The sequence below is a fragment of the Gadus morhua genome, chromosome 11 (genome assembly GCF_902167405.1).
Source record: "Gadus morhua chromosome 11, gadMor3.0, whole genome shotgun sequence".
Lineage (NCBI taxonomy): Eukaryota > Metazoa > Chordata > Actinopteri > Gadiformes > Gadidae > Gadus > Gadus morhua.
The window spans coordinates 3722763-3740010 of NC_044058.1; the positions used below are offsets into that span (position 1 = coordinate 3722763).

Sequence of the window (17248 nt, forward strand, 5' to 3'; positions counted from 1 at the left end):
AATCGAGCCTTGAGACATGTGAGCTTCCGAACCTCCGAGCTGCTTTGTAGGCGGCCATGCCCTCAGAATTCCGAGGGGGCCCGGCCAAAAGGGGGCGTGCCTCCGTGAAATGCCGCAACAAAGCTGGGAGATGTCCCCACTTGCAACTCGGAAGGCAGTTATCCGAGGCATCTGGATCACATTATATAGACCTGCTAAATACACATCCACACATGGAAGTCGAGGTACAGTCTGGGGTGAAGCAGCTAGCGACCAATCACAGAGCAGAGCCTACAATTTGACACACGCACTACATCGTCAAAGGCAGAAACAACCTTGATTAGTTGGTTTTGGATCTTGCATCTGCGTGAAGGGGTCGATTGTTTTCGTCTACGATCCCCATTTGCTAATTAGGAAAAATGTATGATGATCAAATGCATTTTTCGCTGATAAAACGAGTTTTGAATAAATCCACACTTTGCAACATAAATAGTCATGTGTGTAGCCACATGCATAGCCATTCACATCAGGTCATTGGGGCGTGCAGTGTCACTTCATGGCTGGCACAGTGACCTAGTCTGCAGTAGGAATCTGAGGGTCGTTGGGCCTCAGGGCGGGAGGTGAGATAAGGGAGGGGAGTATGTAGTTGTGGGCTATAGGAATGACTCTTATCTTTGAGCGTTCAGCTAAGTGGCCCCACCAGAATTCCAACCCAGCTGTACTTTCTATTTTCCCACGGATAGTTCAATCTTGTTATCAACTCCATCTTTGCTGAAGACTATTATAAACGTGCTTTTTTTAAAATTTACGTCTATGAGTCTCTTGGTGGTAAACGCGGGTATATTTCCCTGACACACAGCCTCCACCCGGTCCGCCTCTGCCCGAGCTCCCCCTCCCTTTGCTCATTTATTTCAATCGAAAAGCTTCGATTGGCTTTAAGCTCTTTGGTCTGAACTAATATTTCACGGTACTTCCCCTCGCAGTCCCAATTTCCCTTTGTTTGACTCCTCCTGCATTCTCTCCATCACACTTTCCTCTTTTCCCTGGACCATTAGTCCCACCCACCTCCCTTCTAAAGATGCCCGATTGGATCAGAGTGACTGATTGACAGAATGGATCCAACTGACAAGTCAAGAGATGTTTGAGGTTGGCCCACACGCTCTTTTTTTGCACACATTCCGGTTCACATTCTCTAACACATCCTCTCGCCCCGCACACGAACAAACACACAAAGCAAAACATCCGGAGGCAATTAAAAATGCAGCAATAATCCTTCCTTGTCCCACAGTGCTCACTAATTAACTTTGCTTGTGACAAATAGTACAAACGGGTTATATGTTAACCCACCCCATTGTAATCATTGTAACGTATTTAGGGGGGCTATAATAGTGCAGTCTACAATAGTGAGGCCGACAACGACACTAGGTGCTCACACAGCAGCACCTGCTGGTTTGCGTTGGTAGTGCAGATGTCTTGAAAATGGACAGCTTGGAAACGATGAGAACCATCGACCTATGGCATAGAGTACTGAGAGTACTGGCTAAATGTCAGTCCGCACAGGACAACAAAAAAATATGCATAAATGGGCAAACATATGCCTGTATCCTAACAAATGACAAATAGCAAAATATAAAAACGTTGGATGAGTTGGGTGGCAGAGCAGGCTTTCTTTGTGCATACCGAGACAAACTGTTTTGATTAATGCATGTTTGGTGGTACTGGCTCTAGAATAGGCTCCCTTTCACAGCCATTCATAAGATGAAACCTCATCTGATGAGAAGGAATCTGCATGAATACATTGCTCATTTGAACATGGTTGTATTTTTTATTTTGAAACTTTGTACACTCAATTTGTAAAAACAGCTGATCCATTGTGATTATTAAACATTTTAAAAGAAAATAGAAAAATCAATTTCAAGATTTACAAAATATATACATTAAATATATACATATACATACACACACAGACATATATGCAGGACCAACTGTCCCTCGTTGCATATACATCTGTGTGTTCATGTATTTGTATGTAAATGATGTATATATCGCATCATCCACTTGTTGACATAAAAAATAAAACACGACTAATAAAGCTACTTCGCTGTACCATGTGTTCGTCGTGAACTCGTCAAATCATGGAGCGTAAAAAGTGAGTGTTCATCTTTTGTCTGGTAGCGTCACACACACGTAAAACATTTAGAAATACAATCCGACTGGGCAAAACAACCAGAACATGGGGACCAAAGAAACGGCACAAACCTTCTGATACCAAGGGGGAAATAAAATGGACGCGAACACAGATAACAGAGCGACTCGCTCATGGTGCTATGGACCCTGGCTCCAGGGAGCAGGGGAATGTGAGGTGTGGTTGGGAGGGGCACGTCGACCAATGGAGGGAGCGGGGCACACACAGTACGATAGTAGTCATACAGATATATGATTGCATGGGGGCTAGTTGTACAGAGCTGGTTGATCGGAGGGTAGGCAGGGTGGAGGCACAGTCCGAACCGACGCACCACAAACCAACGCTCCACACATGAAGGGCGTGAGAAGCTCCAGTAAATCATCATGTTAAATGAGACGAAGTGGCCATCAGCATGCTTCCTCTGTACATGTAGACTTGGCCTTTTGACTCATTAAATCAATCTGAGTTGCACACACACACACACACAATACAGACCACAATTCTTAGTTGGGGGATTCAAAAGGCTTTGATTTTTGATTAGTTATCCTGTTGCTCTTACACCACCTGCCATGGGGCTTCACCTCTGTAAACCCAACACCCTGACTGCCATCCCCAATGCCACTTATCGAGACTATACACCATCAACCGACAAGGCGGGACAGTTGAACTTCTCTCCTCCACCATCTGTCCAGCCCTCTCCTGTCACCACCTTCTCCGACACCACCTCCTCATGTTCTCCTCCTCCCCACCCCTTATGCCTGTTCTGGCTTTATCTCACACATCCCTCCGTTGTTGTTGCTGCTGATACTGCTGCTGTTGTTGGTGGAGGTGGTGGTGGAGGTGGTTCCCCCATAGACCACAGCGGGCCCTCCTCCCCCTAGGATGAACACCGACTCTGCCGACTCAAAGCTCTTCTCCTCCAGCGGCTTGCCAATCCACGCCCCATAGCCGTGGACGTGCAGGGCCTGGAAGAAGTTCTGCTTGGCCAGCTGGAAGGTCAGCGCCGACACCTTGGCCTGGGAGTAGGAGGGCAGTGCGAGCAGGTCCTGCCGGCCGCACAGCTCGCACACCAGGCGGAACTGGCGGAATAGATTGGACTTGGACACCCGGGACACGTCGTCTCTCGGCCTGAGGAGGGAGGGAGAGCGGGGGAGAGGGGGGACTGGTTACAGCAGGGCTAGGGCTCTACCACCACGAGGAGGGGGTGAGGAACGAGTGGGGGAATCTGTCCAGAATTTCTCTGCAGAATTGTATTTGCTTACCTTCATCACACATTAGAAACAAGCAACGTCAGGACCATATGTGAGATGCAGCAAAAGTGCAATAATAGGAGTCCTCCTGATTATTGCACTTTTTCTGCATTTGACATCGGGTCCTATACAGTTTGAAGAGGGAGAGAGAAAACGCTTTAAACCCTCTTGATAACATAGTCATGCATTAGTGGACCAGCTGCCCCAACAGTAGGGCTTTGGTAACTCATTCTTAGTGTAAACCCCTTTGATAACAATTGTCATGCATTAGTGGACCAGCTTCCCTGACACTAGGGACATTCTTAGGGTTCAGGCGCGCTCCGTACCCATCCAGTATCCCCTTGGTCCCGTCCAACACCTCCACGCTCAGCTGGTCCGGGAAGCTCCAGTTCACGCTGGACTCCTTGGTCTTCCCCGTGTGCCGCGTGGAGTCGTACACACTCACCCGGCCCACCTGCAGCAGAGAGCCGGCCCACCGGGGGGGGGAACAGGGAGAACGTCAGGGTTGTGCCCGGTTGCCAGCAGTGAGTCAGTGGGCCCTGCCCCAGTGTGATGGCTCAGGGCCCCAGTGTGATGGCTCAGGGCCCCAGAGTGATGGCTCAGGGCCCCAGTGTGATGGCTCAGGGCCCCAGTGTGATGGCCTATGGCCTCAGTCTGCTCCTTCATCCCAATACTAAGCGTATGTTGACGTGAAAGATATCAAGCACGAATAAAGGTTATTCTACAACCGCAACAGTAGTAATGACGTCTGTTTCTCAAACATCACTGGTACAGCTTCCAGACATCCTTCATCGGTGCTTTAATGAAACATTTTAGTCCTTGACACACACACACACACACACACACACACACACACACACACACACACACACACACACACACACACACACACACACACACACACACACACACACACGATGGTTGGTAGCTAGCCTGCGTCTGTACCTCGGGGTGGTTGAGTCTGAAGGGAGAAGGAAGACTCTTGGAAAAGCCCTCCCCGTCCCTGGCCAGTCGGCAGCACACGGCCCGGGTCAGGTGGCCGTGGCTGTACAGATAGCCTGGGGGATGAGGCGGCACAAACGTTGCATCAGTAATTAGCCAAAGGATTGCTAATAGCAGGAGTCACTGACAATGAGAACCTAAAATAATTTACACACACACATTATCCCATACGCCAACACGCTCTAGTAGCTTCCCGAGTTATTTAGCCCATGACCCCATTCTTAAATCTGACACACAAGTGGTGTGTCAAAAGTTGTTTGTATATACACACACACACACAACCTTTGTGTGGCCTTTTAAGAAGTATACAAAAAAATAAGAAGTAATATGACAAAGTAATATGTCAGATGACTAGAGGTTGTGAACCCCTGCTCTACGGATGATAAGAGGACCCAATGGGGCTGTCCCTGGAGGAGTCCCCACAGTAGTGACCTAGTGTGATGGACTTGAGGTAGATGGGGTGCAGGAAGTGGCTGAGTAGCGCCCCCTGCAGGCCCACTACGTTCCAGCGCAGGATCTTGTCGCTGCAGCTCATGGTGCGGAGGCGCTCCCCGTGCTGGATGCCGTCCCAGGTGGGCACGATGGCGCTGGACTCCACTGGGATGGTGCCCTCGCCTGGGGCAGGGCACACAAACACACAGCATCAGGGGCATGATGACGAGAGGGGGTAGTAGAGTAGAACAATTTATTCTGAATACGATCCAGGCGGCCTGGAGCGTAGTCACGCACGTGGGGGACTGATTACAATACGCTCGCACTTGTGGTCCCGTTGGTGTTGGTGTGTGACGGTGTACGCCCGTGCTTGTCTGACGGTGTACGCCCGTGTTGATCGAAGTTGTGAAACACCTGCCACGAGTGCCAAACAACCCACCATCACATTATTTGTTACAGCATCAAAACCCATGCCTGCAGCAGAAGACAGAGTAGCCTACATAGGCTAATGTTTGCATTATTTTATTACATTTCAGCTGCTGTTCACCGTCGCGTTGAGGCCGAAGTGGCAAAGCAAATCCTGCGGAGCCTTTTACTTAATTTCGTTATTATTATTAGTTATTTATGCCAAATACACATCTTCATTTAGAATTAGAATTTAATTTGTTAAGAAAGACTAATGTTTAACAGGCGCATTGGCCTTTTTATATCCGTATTGGTGGTTGTGGAGAGGTGGCCGCAAGCAAGTCCCTTTTTCGTTTGTCTTAGGTCTAATCTCAATTTGATGTAACTTTTTGTTGTATGTTGTTATTGCGAAATACCTATCTTAGGTATTTGGTTGGTTTGGCATTAGTTTTGATTTTAATTTAATTTAATTAGTTCATTTGCTTGTGCGTGCATATTTGAATATGTCGGGCTGTAAGCGGGATCGGGCTTTGAAAAAAATCAAGTTAATTCGGCTTCGAACGGCTTCGGGCAGAATCCTGTCGGGCTTGGGCCGGTTTGCTCTAGTGTGTGCGTGTGTGATGGTGCGTGTGTGATGGTGCGTGTGTGATGGTGCGTGTGTGATGGTGCGTGTGTGATGGTGCGTGTGTGATGGTGCGTGTGTGATGGTGCGTGTGTGATGGTGCGTGTGTGATGGTGAGTGTGTGATGGTGCGTGTGTGATGGTGCGTGTGTGATGGTGCGTGTGTGATGGTGCGTGTGTGATGGTGCGTGCGTGCGTGCGTGCGTGTTCAGCGTGTGATGGTGTGTTTGCGCAAATGTGCGTGAGTACCATTCTCCACTTTGGTGCGGAGCTTGCCCTGCTTGGAGTTCTCAAACAGAGGATGGTGGCCTTCCACCTCGTCCCCCGTCTCACTGCAGGACTTGTCAAACAGGGCCCCGTCCCCACAGGGCGCCGTGCTGGGGGAGAGAGAGAGGGGGGGAGGGGGAGAGGGAGAAGGAACCGGATTAAACTAAAGTACAGGCGTTTTACATTCACTTCTGAAGAAATAAACAAACAGTCACACATGACCATGGTCTGAGCTGCAGATCAGAGAGGACCGACTGAACGAAGGAGAGAGCTGGTGTGAGACAGGCAGTCAGGAGAGAACAAGCCAGGGGAGAGAGAGAGAGAGAGAGAGAGAGAATTTGAGAGAAAGACAGGTCAGAGTGAGAGAGAGGTGAAAAGAAGAGTGATGGACAGCTGACACACTCACCTGATGTAGAGGTGAAAGGTGATGTCAGATTTGACCCTCAGTCGGTTCTCCTCGGCCGCCTCGAAGATGCTGCCCTCGTCTCCCTCGTGGTACTTGAGCAGCTCGCTGTACAGGAAGCTGGGAGCAGCAGCCGGGATAAGGGCCAGTTAGACTCGTTAAAATGTCCCGCAGATTGCCTCTGACAGCCGAGTAGGGACATTTTTAGAACAGTGGGGCAGGGTCTGTGGGGAGGAGGGAGGGGGGTGGCTGATAGATGAGCTCAAAGAATGAGCTAAAAAGAGGCTATTTATACCGAAGAAATCCCCTTCTGGAAATGATTTCGGCGTGGCAGTCATTAACCGTGTCCCCTTTAAGGCTCAGCTCCTCCCCTTTAACACACCGATTCCCTGATGGAAAGAAGAGAAAAAAAACACATGCACACACGTGCACACACACACACACACACACACATTTACACAGACAGACCAAACACACACCGTCACACATAAGAGACGACCAATGTCAAGGGTAAACCCACAGGCTCTACTAATACAGGAGGTGACCCAGCTCTGTTCCCGACCGTCTCTCCACCGGCGTATTTGTGTCCCAGCAGCAGGCAGGCAGACACACCCAACACCCATGTGCTTTTTAACAACGACCTTCTTCCGCGGTCACCTTCTCCTCCTCACTGTGCTATAAAGAACGGCGCGGCGGTGTTATACCAGTGCCCAGGCTGACGACCGTGCCCAGCCCCTCCCCGCGCCGCATCACGATGGTGGCCAGGATCTTGCGGCCCAGGAGGCTGTGCTGGATGCGCGTGGTGAGCGCGTTGAAGCGCTGGTGGCTCAACATGGCGATCTGGTCATGCAACGTGCTGCCACTGACAGGGAGCTGGACGGACAGATGGACGGACAGAAGGGAAGGGAAGGGGGGGGGGGGGGGGGGGGAAACGGTCGAAATCAGAAAAAATGAAAAATGGCGATTACCATTCTTGGAAAGTACTGTGTGCCACAGGACATACATTAAATCCATGTCATAACTGAATGACCTCTAGGTTTCAGAGGAGGGAACAAGGTGAGCAGCGTCGTGAGACGGCGCGCCTACCTCTGCAGGTATCAGCTCCCCCGTGCGGGCCGCCCTCTCCGCCTCTCCGATCAGAACCCTCAGAGCAGCGTCCGCTGCCTCCTGCTTGCCCTGCTTCTTATTGGACGCGCAGACCGGGGGGAACCAGCGGCCGCCCAGCTTGGCCTGGTAGGTGAACCTGAGGGGGGGGGGGGGGGGGGGGGGGGGGCACAGGGCTGTCAGATGCCTCACGTCGCATCACTCATGTGGGTGTCGGCCGCGAGCCGAGTCCCCCGTTTATGCTCAACGTTTATCTTTCATACGAGGTGTGGCTGGGGTCCCTACTTGGGCTCGTGGGGCGGCCCGGTCTGGCCCACCAGGCGGATCTCGGCAGCGAAGCCGCGGGCCCGGGCGTACTCCAGCAGCCCGGACACAGCGTTATTGTTGAGGTGGTTGATGAGGTCGCCCACCCCGGCCTCGTGGGCCGCCCGCAGTTCGTCCGCCGTCAGGGGGGGCAGCGAGGGGCAGGTCGACCCGGAGCCGCCTTCCTCGCTGTCCCCGGAGCCCAGCGGCAACTGGGGCTTAGGACAGAGGGAGGGACGTTAGACGCTGAGGGAGGCGAGGGGCGCGGAGGCTGGGCTTTTCCCCATCCTTTGCGCACACGCAGTTCAAAAATATTGCAAACAGTTGGTGCCATTGATACGTCGGTGCAAGAGACTCAACAAGGTGTCATTACACGAAGGGGGATTATCTAACGACCTTACTCCTCTCTTACCATTGGAGTGCACCCAGGGCTCCAGACTGCGAGCAAATGGTCGCATTTTGAGACCCAAATGTGAGAGTGTGCGACTGAATTTTACATAAATTTGCCCTTTTTCATTTTTACACGTTAAACGGGGAAGGTCCTCGTCAACGAGCCGGATCTATAGCAAGGGAGGCGTTTGTCGCGCCTGCTAATGCTTTCTCAATGGAGAGGCGGGCGGGCAAAGAGGAGGCGCAGCGTGCTCGTCAAACGCATGTACGCACACGTGGAAACAGTTGGTATGGATGAGAATCACAATAAAATGCGACACTGAATTTGAAAGCACACATCGTACTTTCTGCATCTATTATCAAAATAATTTTTAGTAATGCAGTGAAAAAAAATTGGAAAATCACATTTCCTTGTTGATTTATGTTGTGTGCCCCTAAAAACTTCTGGTTGTGCCCCAAAAAGAATTTAGTTAGGGGCCACAGTGACCCTAATGAAAGAGGTTGGTCTGGAGCCCTGGCACCAAACCGGTCTAAAGTGAAGCAATAACACAATGTCAATGCTTATGTGCTACTGAGTGGGCCTCTGACCCTCCTGACCTTGTTGAGCTGCAGCCTCCCGTCTGCCATCAGCTCCTTTACAGCCTCCTCGGCGGCGAGCTGACGGGCTGCCTTCTTACTTGGGGCGGAGGCCTCGGCACACAGGCCCTCCCCGACCTTCACTCGGTACATGAACCTGGAGCAACAGATAAGGGCAACAACAGACCGTGCTCAGTGGAGCACGGCTAGGAGCAGGGGTTTCAAGAGAAGGGGGGGGGCTATGAGGCACGAAGATTGCCTTGGGATGGAAAAAAAGCTGGAGAAAATCAAAAGCAGACACCAGAACTACTCAGGCCTTTGTCAGTAGACTACACATGAACAAGGATCATGGGAGCACATAAAAGACATATTTACTGACGCCAGCTGGAAGTGCAGAAATAAACATGCAGGATCTATGTGGTGGGATGGGTTATTATCAGCAATGTTTTTCTTATTTTTTGACTAATAAGTTTTGCCTATTCATTTAGTATTGGAAGTTTGAGCTTGTCAGTCCTACAAATAACAGAGACCAACCGCAAATAAATAGTAATCAAGCTTTTTGCATTCATATGGGCGACCGTCTCTTACTGATCCGATTCAAATGTTAAAAAAAAAATGCTATGTTAAAATTTCAGACAGCAATGCTGAACTGAGGACACAGGGACGCGGGACTAAAGCCAGGTCCAGATAGCAGTGAGCAGTAAGGCCGTAACGATACACCAACTCACGATTCCGTTTGTATGAAAAAATTGTACCCACAGTTCGATACATTCATCGATTATTTTAAATTTAAAAAGCATTTTATTTAAACACTTGTGTAACAATTAACTTAATGTGACATTTAATAACAAATATTTGGAAAACTGAACAGATTTGAACAGAAAAAAATACTATTAAAGTAGGCCTATAGAGAAATGAATAAATAAATAACCAAAGATTGCAGTTGGAGGAAGCTTGCAGGTAGGCAAAAAACCTCAACAAGTTGTGTGGTTTAGGCTTACATATTTGAAAATATTAATGTCAAATAAATAATAGTAATTTGAATATTTTGGTAGCACTAACCACCAGTGTGTGTGTGTCTAGTGAAGAAACAAACGAGTCCGGTAGAATAATGTACCCAGCCTGTCAATAACCGGTGGCCGCTTCATTCTGACCTATAAGCAGACCAACTGCCGGTCAAAGCACACAAAACACTAGAGACAGGGATCACACAGGGTATTTTTGCGCGCTTGGCCCACTCTGGATAAATGTCGTTCATATCGCATATGAGGACTTCACAGGCTGTGGAGAAATGCAATCCTCTGTAGCCACGGAGCGCTGTCATCACAGTGAGGGCACCTTGTCGCAGACTTACGGCATCGATAAGAGGAGCGGTGCAGACTATTATTTAGACAGATTATTAGCAAATTTCAAATCTGACAATTTGACCGGAGAGATACAAATTTGTCTGACACTTAATTGTTCCATTACCGGGCAACGGAAACCCAGATTCTAACGGCTCATATCAGGTGGCTGGATCTGCACTGGAAGGATAATGGCAGTTAGAAACGGCGTGTCGCGCTTCTGCCATCTCACACCGCGACACAGGTTGGTGGCTTTGAGTGTCGCGATTTCAGTTGTACATTTTCATACGATACGCATATCGTTACAGCCCTAGTGAGCAGTACCGTGGGTCGTGCGGCGGGCCTTCCTGGCCGGTGTTGATGAACTCGATGGAGCTTCCGGTGCGCTGGCTGAACTCCATCAGCACCGACACCGGGTTCTTCCCGCCCGGGAGAGAGCGGGACAGGGGCTGGCGAGGGCCCTCTACCAACCCCGTCCCTTCCTCGCCAACCGTCCCAAACGCCTCGTCCATGCCCCCGACCGGTGCCTTCGAGACAACAGGAAGGAGACATGGGCAACATCAGTAACTCAGGTCCCTGTTTCTTTCAGGTACCTATGGCCTTTCTGGAATCGGATGGGGGTTCCTCACGGTAGTGTCGGGGACGGGGTCCATGACCTGGTCCAGGGGTGCCGGCGTGCGGTCCTCCCCGGTGCACGCCCCGCCCTGCCCCTCCCCGATCAGGCTGCGCAGGGTGGCGGCCGCCGCGTCCTTCTTGGCCACTTTCTTGCTGGACGCCTCGGCGACGGGGAACGACCGTCCGTCCAGAATCACCTGCATGCGGAACCTAGGGGTTTCCGGAGGGGGAGAACCCACAACCCTTCAGTGTCTCCCATCCTAAACTTCGCCAATATGAAAATGTACAACAATAAAATAAGACCAAAATCAGACTTCAAATGGGTTTTTTACATCTTAATGAGTCACAGCATAGCAAATGTAAACAATTTCATGTATATATCCATTCACACCAGCTGAACAATGAATCGCCACAAACGCAAGACGCGACTCACCTGGGGTCGTGCGAGGGACCCGATTGGTCAAGGAGCACAAACTCACAGGACTGGCCGAGGTACTGGGCGTACTCCATGAGGCCGCTCACCGGGTTCTTGAGCCGCACCTCCTGCAGCTTGGCCCACTGGTTCTGGGGCGGCGGGGCGGCTAGTGACACCGCCACCGTCCCCATGTTGTCGGCGCCGTCTCCGGTGCGCTTGTGGGCGTCGGTCTGCCGCCGGATAGCGTTGAGAAACTCTGGTATCTCGTCGGTGGCCCACTGCTCCCCGTTGGCCTCGTCTTCCCGAGGGTGGAAGGGCGTGGCCGCAGCGGGAGCAGGGGGCCTCTCTTGCTCCGGGTCCGGCTTCACAACGACGTCTGGGGGCCGGCCCATGGACTGGTCCTCAGCCGAGGGAAAACCTGCGCTGCCGATGGCAAGCCTCCCTGCCTCCTCCTTCATGCCCTGGAGAGGCTGCCAGCTCTCCTGTAACGGACTGGGTTCGAGGCCTTGTGCAGGAGGAGGAAGTAACATGGCTGTGGTGGCTCCCTTGCCCGCTGCGTCTCCCACCTCCATGAGCTGCTCGGCCGGGGGGGCGCACTGTGAGGCCTTGAGGCTCCTCTCCATCTTCTCCCGGCGGCGGTTGGACAGCTCCCAGGTGGGCGGGTTGACCCCGCTGTTCTTTTTGAGCTCACCCTGCTTCTCCATGTTGTGCAGGGTGGAGTGGATCTGCTGGGCGGTTTTGAGGCCCACATTCTTGGCGATGACAAGAGCTGACGCATCGGGGTTCTGAAGTAGGTATCGGAAGATTTGGTCCTTTTGGTTGGCCATCGCTGGAGGATGCACTTCCTGGAGAGAGGAGCTGACAGTGGGAGTGTTGTTATGGTCAGAGTCAGAGGACTCGAAGGAGGAGCAGCAGGAAGAAGTGGATTCTGCGTCAGAGCAGTCTTCTCTGACAGAACAGCGTTCTTCTGGTTCTTCAAGGGCTTCTATGGTCTCTACATTTTGTTCAAGTTGAATTGTTGGTTGAAGAGAACGTTCTGAACAATTCCACTGCTGGGCGAGATGGCCTCCCCGCTTGTCGTTGACGAGGACCAGCGCTCCACCGAGTTCTCTGTACAGCGACCACAGTGGAGGGGTTGTTCCTTTTTTGAACGCTTTTCCTAAACCCTCCAGAGAGTAAAGAACAGAGTTGACTATCTTCTTGGGCAGCTTAAGCCTTTTGGCCAGGGGTCTTGCGGCGATGCTCTCACTGGGACTCAGTGCAGCCAATGCGCTAAGGAGCAACTCCTGGATGTCTGACGTAACGGTGAGATTAACTTTACTGCAGCTATTGCTGATTGAGGTGCCCGACGGGGATGTGCTATCAAAACTGCACAAACTTGTATTCGACCGGTCGTTGTGAAGGGATAGATCCTGGAAACCTTCAGCTAGAGAGTCTGATTGGGTGCCCCAGTGTCTGTTGGAGTGCTGGCTATATGTGGCAGTGTGGGTCTGGTTGTGGTTCCAGTATTGAGAAACTGAGGGTGTTCTGGTGGCTCCGTCAACAGAGGAGTTAGCAAATCCCTGGTTCCAACGGTTGTTGCCCCTCCCTCGAGGACTGCTGCGGGGGTATCGACCGTACACTGGCTGGTGGGGGGCAAAAGATGCCCTGTTGTTAGGTGTCCAGCCTTGTTGCCTGGGACTGCCTCTAAACTGTGGTGCCTCGGAGCTTTGTCCCCTTAAGAATTTTGCCTGAAGGTACAGAAAGCTGTTTGGTTCAGGTCTGGGCCTCAGGTTCTGATTAAATGATGCAGTAGGGTCCCCTACTTTCACAGAGGAGACTTGATTGTTGTAGGGCACGGTTGGGGTCAAAGAAAAACGAGAATGTTCTGGGGATCCAAAAGGTCCTACAGGGTAACCGGAGCAGGAGAAGTCATTAGTACGGGGGACCTGCAAAGGAGGCGGGACCCTTGGGTGAGGGGTGGATGGATCAGTCGAGGAGGAATATTGCTTGGCCTTGAGGTGGGCCGTCAGAGGTCTACTGTATTGTTCTTTGGAAGGCCCTCCTCTACCTCTGCTCATATCGCAGGGGTGGAGTGAATAGGGGGGCCCTCTGTGATAACTATGCAGCTTCTGTGCGCCGGTAAATTCAGCAATGCAGCCACGTTTCTAGTGTATTGGCAAGCCAGGTGATGATTGAAACCTTTTGACAGCACCTGAAAAGCAATGAAAACAGAAAAGAGGGGTGGCATGATGCATGGACCAGGTTTACAGACACAAATAACAGGCAGAACCAGCAACATCAGTTAAACCAGCACAATGTGACGGTTTTAAAGGCTGTGTTGCAGGGTTAATTTTCCAACGAATTTGGGCAATTTGCTTGGTGGTAATAAAGATTTAAAATGTTATCCATTGTATTTGATGTAATACGAAAAAGTAGGTACTATTTTAGCGGTTTGCTATTGATTCTCATTTTCCCCAGAATGCATTGCATGACGTCACGTTGGGGAATCACGGACCAAAGCCGCATTGAGACCCTTGGGAGTAGAGACTAGTAAGAGTTTTCAGCGGATTATACAGATAAATACATTGATATTATATATAGTTTGTATATGCTACACGTGAACTTCCTAAGATGGCGCAATTTGATTGGTTCGCTATCTCGGGATATTGGGCAATATCCCATGATTGACATCTAAACCGCTAATAAAAACAAATAAAGCCCGGCAAAAAGTGTCGTCTTGTTTATTGTTGGAGGGTGCAAGTGTAGTATATGCTACTAAAACATTTAATTAACTATTATCGGTCTCGGGGGCTATAGAGTGGCGAAGTTACGCCATTTCCGGTAGAGCCCATGGGACCCAAGAGATTGAAAAATATGAATGGGTTTCAATGGAGAGAAAGTAACTATCGTCTGGTCCCAGTCTTTATATGCCCCGTATTACACATATGTTGCTTGTGGATTTAAATGATAACACTAAATGATAACACTATTAACACTAATGGAGATATTTTATAAATGTAAAAAATATTTTGAGTGCTTTATGTACCCATTAATCAAAACTTCCGGTTAACCAGCAACACGGCCTTTAATGCAGCAGTTACTTACTATTCAGACTCAATCAACCCATTAATCATTTTAAATAATCACTTTGTTGATTGATTGTAATAATGCAGCTTTATCTTTGATCAAGCAATTTCAATTTCTTGACCATTCATCACTGATCTTTGCCTTCTTTAAAGATTGTTTGCATCCTACGGCCCACCCCTAACATCCTAAACTCTTTCCACGGCTGTTTTATACAAGTCAACGTTCCAATATCCAAACACCATCATCATCATCAACATCATCATCACCATTTGAGTTTCAGGGGCATTTTACTTTCACTTTTCTTTGCCCCGAGAGCTCTGTTTCCAGTTTTTGATAGTAACCGTATAAAGAGATAAGAAGCAAGACTGTGGATGTGGAAATCTCCTTTAGGGGGCAGTCACTCAGTCAGTCAATAGGTCATCCACCAGCCAACATGCATTCAAACTGTCAAGCAGGTCACTGACTCTACACTGCCTGGGGGACAATGTTACCTGATCCAACTCTATTCTCCCTACCATGTAAACAAACAAAACAATAAACCTTTGCGTATTTTTAATATTTATGAATAGAAATGTAGGGGCTAAGGCCATATCTTGATAACATGACCAACATCTTCAGAAGTGTCCATGAAGTTACGAGGTCTCCATAAAGCTGACATAAGCCCTCTACCACAATGAAATATAATCCCAGGGTAGAAGGCTGCCGATAAATTATTCATTCCTCGACTATTCAGTTTTATTTCTGGCCTAATAATCGCTGGATCTGGATCTATAACAGGGGAAGGAGAGAACCCGATGCAGAGAGGGTGGACAGTGACAAGGATACCATGAAGGACACCATCAGTCACAACAGACCTACGCTAGTATGGAGGACAAACTGAGGAAAATATAACCATTATATACATGCTCACCTATCATAGACTATACAATGACAATGCTCCAAACAAAACATTATTCTAAATAAAGGAATCGGCCCACCGTAAAGCAAACACTACATTGATAATCTGAGAGTGTCATGTTATAAAACAATAGTGTAGTACAAGTTGCAGTTCTTAACACTCAATCATGTCCGTATCGCTGTGGCTGACAACATCAGGAGATACTGTATCCAGTCTGTCACACAAAGACTTACACACCTGGCAAATAATTATCGACAAAAGCTCAATGTGGTTCTCTGGACTGGACCCATGCATCAGGATGGCCATAATGCATGATGGAAATAGTTATCTGCCAGATACCAGGAGTATGTTTTGATTATTCCCCTTCATTGGGCCCATTTCAGAATCTGGACATAGGCCAACAATGGGCTCCAAAGAGATCAGATTGATAAATAGTCCATATTCACTGTTAGTCTTATATCATGCATGCTTTCTCTCACCTATTCCTTGAGGCATTGAGAAGTTGGAGGGTTATTACGACGGTTTCACTAAAGATGTGTATCAAAGGACGAGAAACAATGCCCATATATTCAAGCAGGAGGTTATGATAAAATGTCTCCCGAGAGGTCCAAAGTGAGTATAGCAAGCAGTCTTTTCCTTCCTTTCTTTCGCAAGTGGTAAACGCGGTCCGACGTTTTCTTATTTTAATATACACTGCCCAGATCTAAACTTTATGCTGCTCTATTGATGCCAGTTACCAGAAGTTGCCTCAGCTGTCTCAGCAAGGATCGCCTATCAAAACGTGAAAGCATACAATCCCTAACAACAACACACCAAGTTTCGTTTTCGCTTCCTCGTCAGCAGGGGCTTGACGGAGTCATGCGATCCGCTGCACGCCTGACCAGGGATGGGGGGTGCTTAGACAAGACAAAGCATGGCTATTGGATGGCTTTGTATTGGTTTGCTCTGTAGCTTTCTTTATTTTTACACTTCTATAAAGGACAGCATGACACAAGTGAGCAAGAGGAAATGTATTAATTAACGCAAGCAAATGTTAGGGCAAAAAAAAAAACTTGAACTTATTTTTCATTTACAATATTTCACTTTTTATATCGTATTACAAACTTCACACTGATCACGTCTGCATGAAGATTCACTCTCTGCATTTTAAAGATATTAGTCATTGTACCATTGCTAAAAAGTTGACAAAAAGTTAACACAGACGTCATTATCTTATTAGTCCAAGGACCCATATTTCATTATATCAAGAGACCTTCAGCGGGCTGGAGAAATACCCGTGCAACAAGCACCCATCAGCGGGCTTCATCTGGAGAAGTACCCGCGCAACAAGCACCAATCAGCGTGCTTCATCTGGAGAGGTACCCGCGCAACAAGCACCCATCAGCGGGCTACATCTGGAGAAGTACCCGGGCAACAAGCAACCATCAGCGAGCTTTCTGGAGAAGTATCCGGGCAACAAGCACCAATCATCGTGCCTTATCTTGAGAAGTACCCGGACAACAAGCACCCATCAGCAGGCTTCACCTGGAGAGTAAACCGGGCAACAGGCAGCTACGGGCCGCAGTTAAAGCGTCGATGAGGCCAGCCTACATGTCCCCCAGCAACACACCGCATTGGCACTGCACCATTTCCCAGTGCTTCCTGCATTAAGGACCTTTTTATTGGCTGTTTTTGCAAAATTGCAATAGATACTGTACACCCCCTATCGTAACAGAAGATGACGGTCCCAAACAATGTAATTCAAATTACCTTCAATCCCAGTGCTTTGTTCCCAATCGCTGATGGACAATGTGCAATGTTTGTAAAGCAGTGTGACCACAATCAAATGGGAGCCTAGCGGTGGCTAAGACGGTGACGTCTGTCCTCTGCGACGAGTGGGACGGAAGAAGGCGGCGGCGCTTTAAGATGACGAGGAGCAAAACGCGTTTGATTTATGCCGCTTTCGAAACGGCTGGCTGCCCATTTCATTGATGGACTGTGTAATTGCAGCA

General features: G+C 49.2%; 1 protein-coding gene across 2 annotated transcripts; it reads right to left on the minus strand.

The window, feature by feature from the left end:
• Positions 1–1781: 1781 nt before the first annotated feature.
• adar (adenosine deaminase RNA specific) lies at positions 1782–17160 on the minus strand. Of its 2 annotated transcripts, none has more exons than XM_030370036.1 (15): positions 17007–17160; positions 11309–13484; positions 10890–11085; positions 10585–10787; positions 8939–9074; positions 7934–8169; positions 7631–7787; positions 7249–7417; positions 6840–6933; positions 6548–6664; positions 6124–6251; positions 4849–5031; positions 4360–4472; positions 3741–3868; positions 1782–3292 (listed from the first exon to the last, which is right to left on the minus strand). In XM_030370036.1, exons 2-15 carry the CDS (start codon positions 13348–13350, stop codon positions 2917–2919), a joined length of 4278 nt encoding a protein of 1425 aa, XP_030225896.1. In that variant the 5' UTR covers positions 13351–13484; positions 17007–17160; the 3' UTR covers positions 1782–2916. The 2 variants fall into 2 exon arrangements, with proteins under 2 accessions (XP_030225896.1, XP_030225897.1); XM_030370037.1 differs by lacking the exon at positions 17007–17160 and adding an exon at positions 15737–16076.
• Positions 17161–17248: the final 88 nt, after the last annotated feature.

What these genes read in the sequence shown, in the direction of transcription:
- adar (XM_030370036.1), bottom strand. Translation starts at nt 13,350, where the DNA reads ATGAGCAGAGGTAGAGGAGGGCCTTCCAAAGAACAATACAGTAGACCT. An exon ending in GGAGGCTGCAGCTCAACAAG is followed by an intron (nt 8,170 to 8,938) that starts GTCAGGAGGGTC and finishes CTCTGTCCTAAG; the next exon opens with CCCCAGTTGCCGCTGGGCTC. An exon ending in GGGCCGCCCCACGAGCCCAA is followed by an intron (nt 7,788 to 7,933) that starts GTAGGGACCCCA and finishes CCCCCCCCTCAG; the next exon opens with GTTCACCTACCAGGCCAAGC.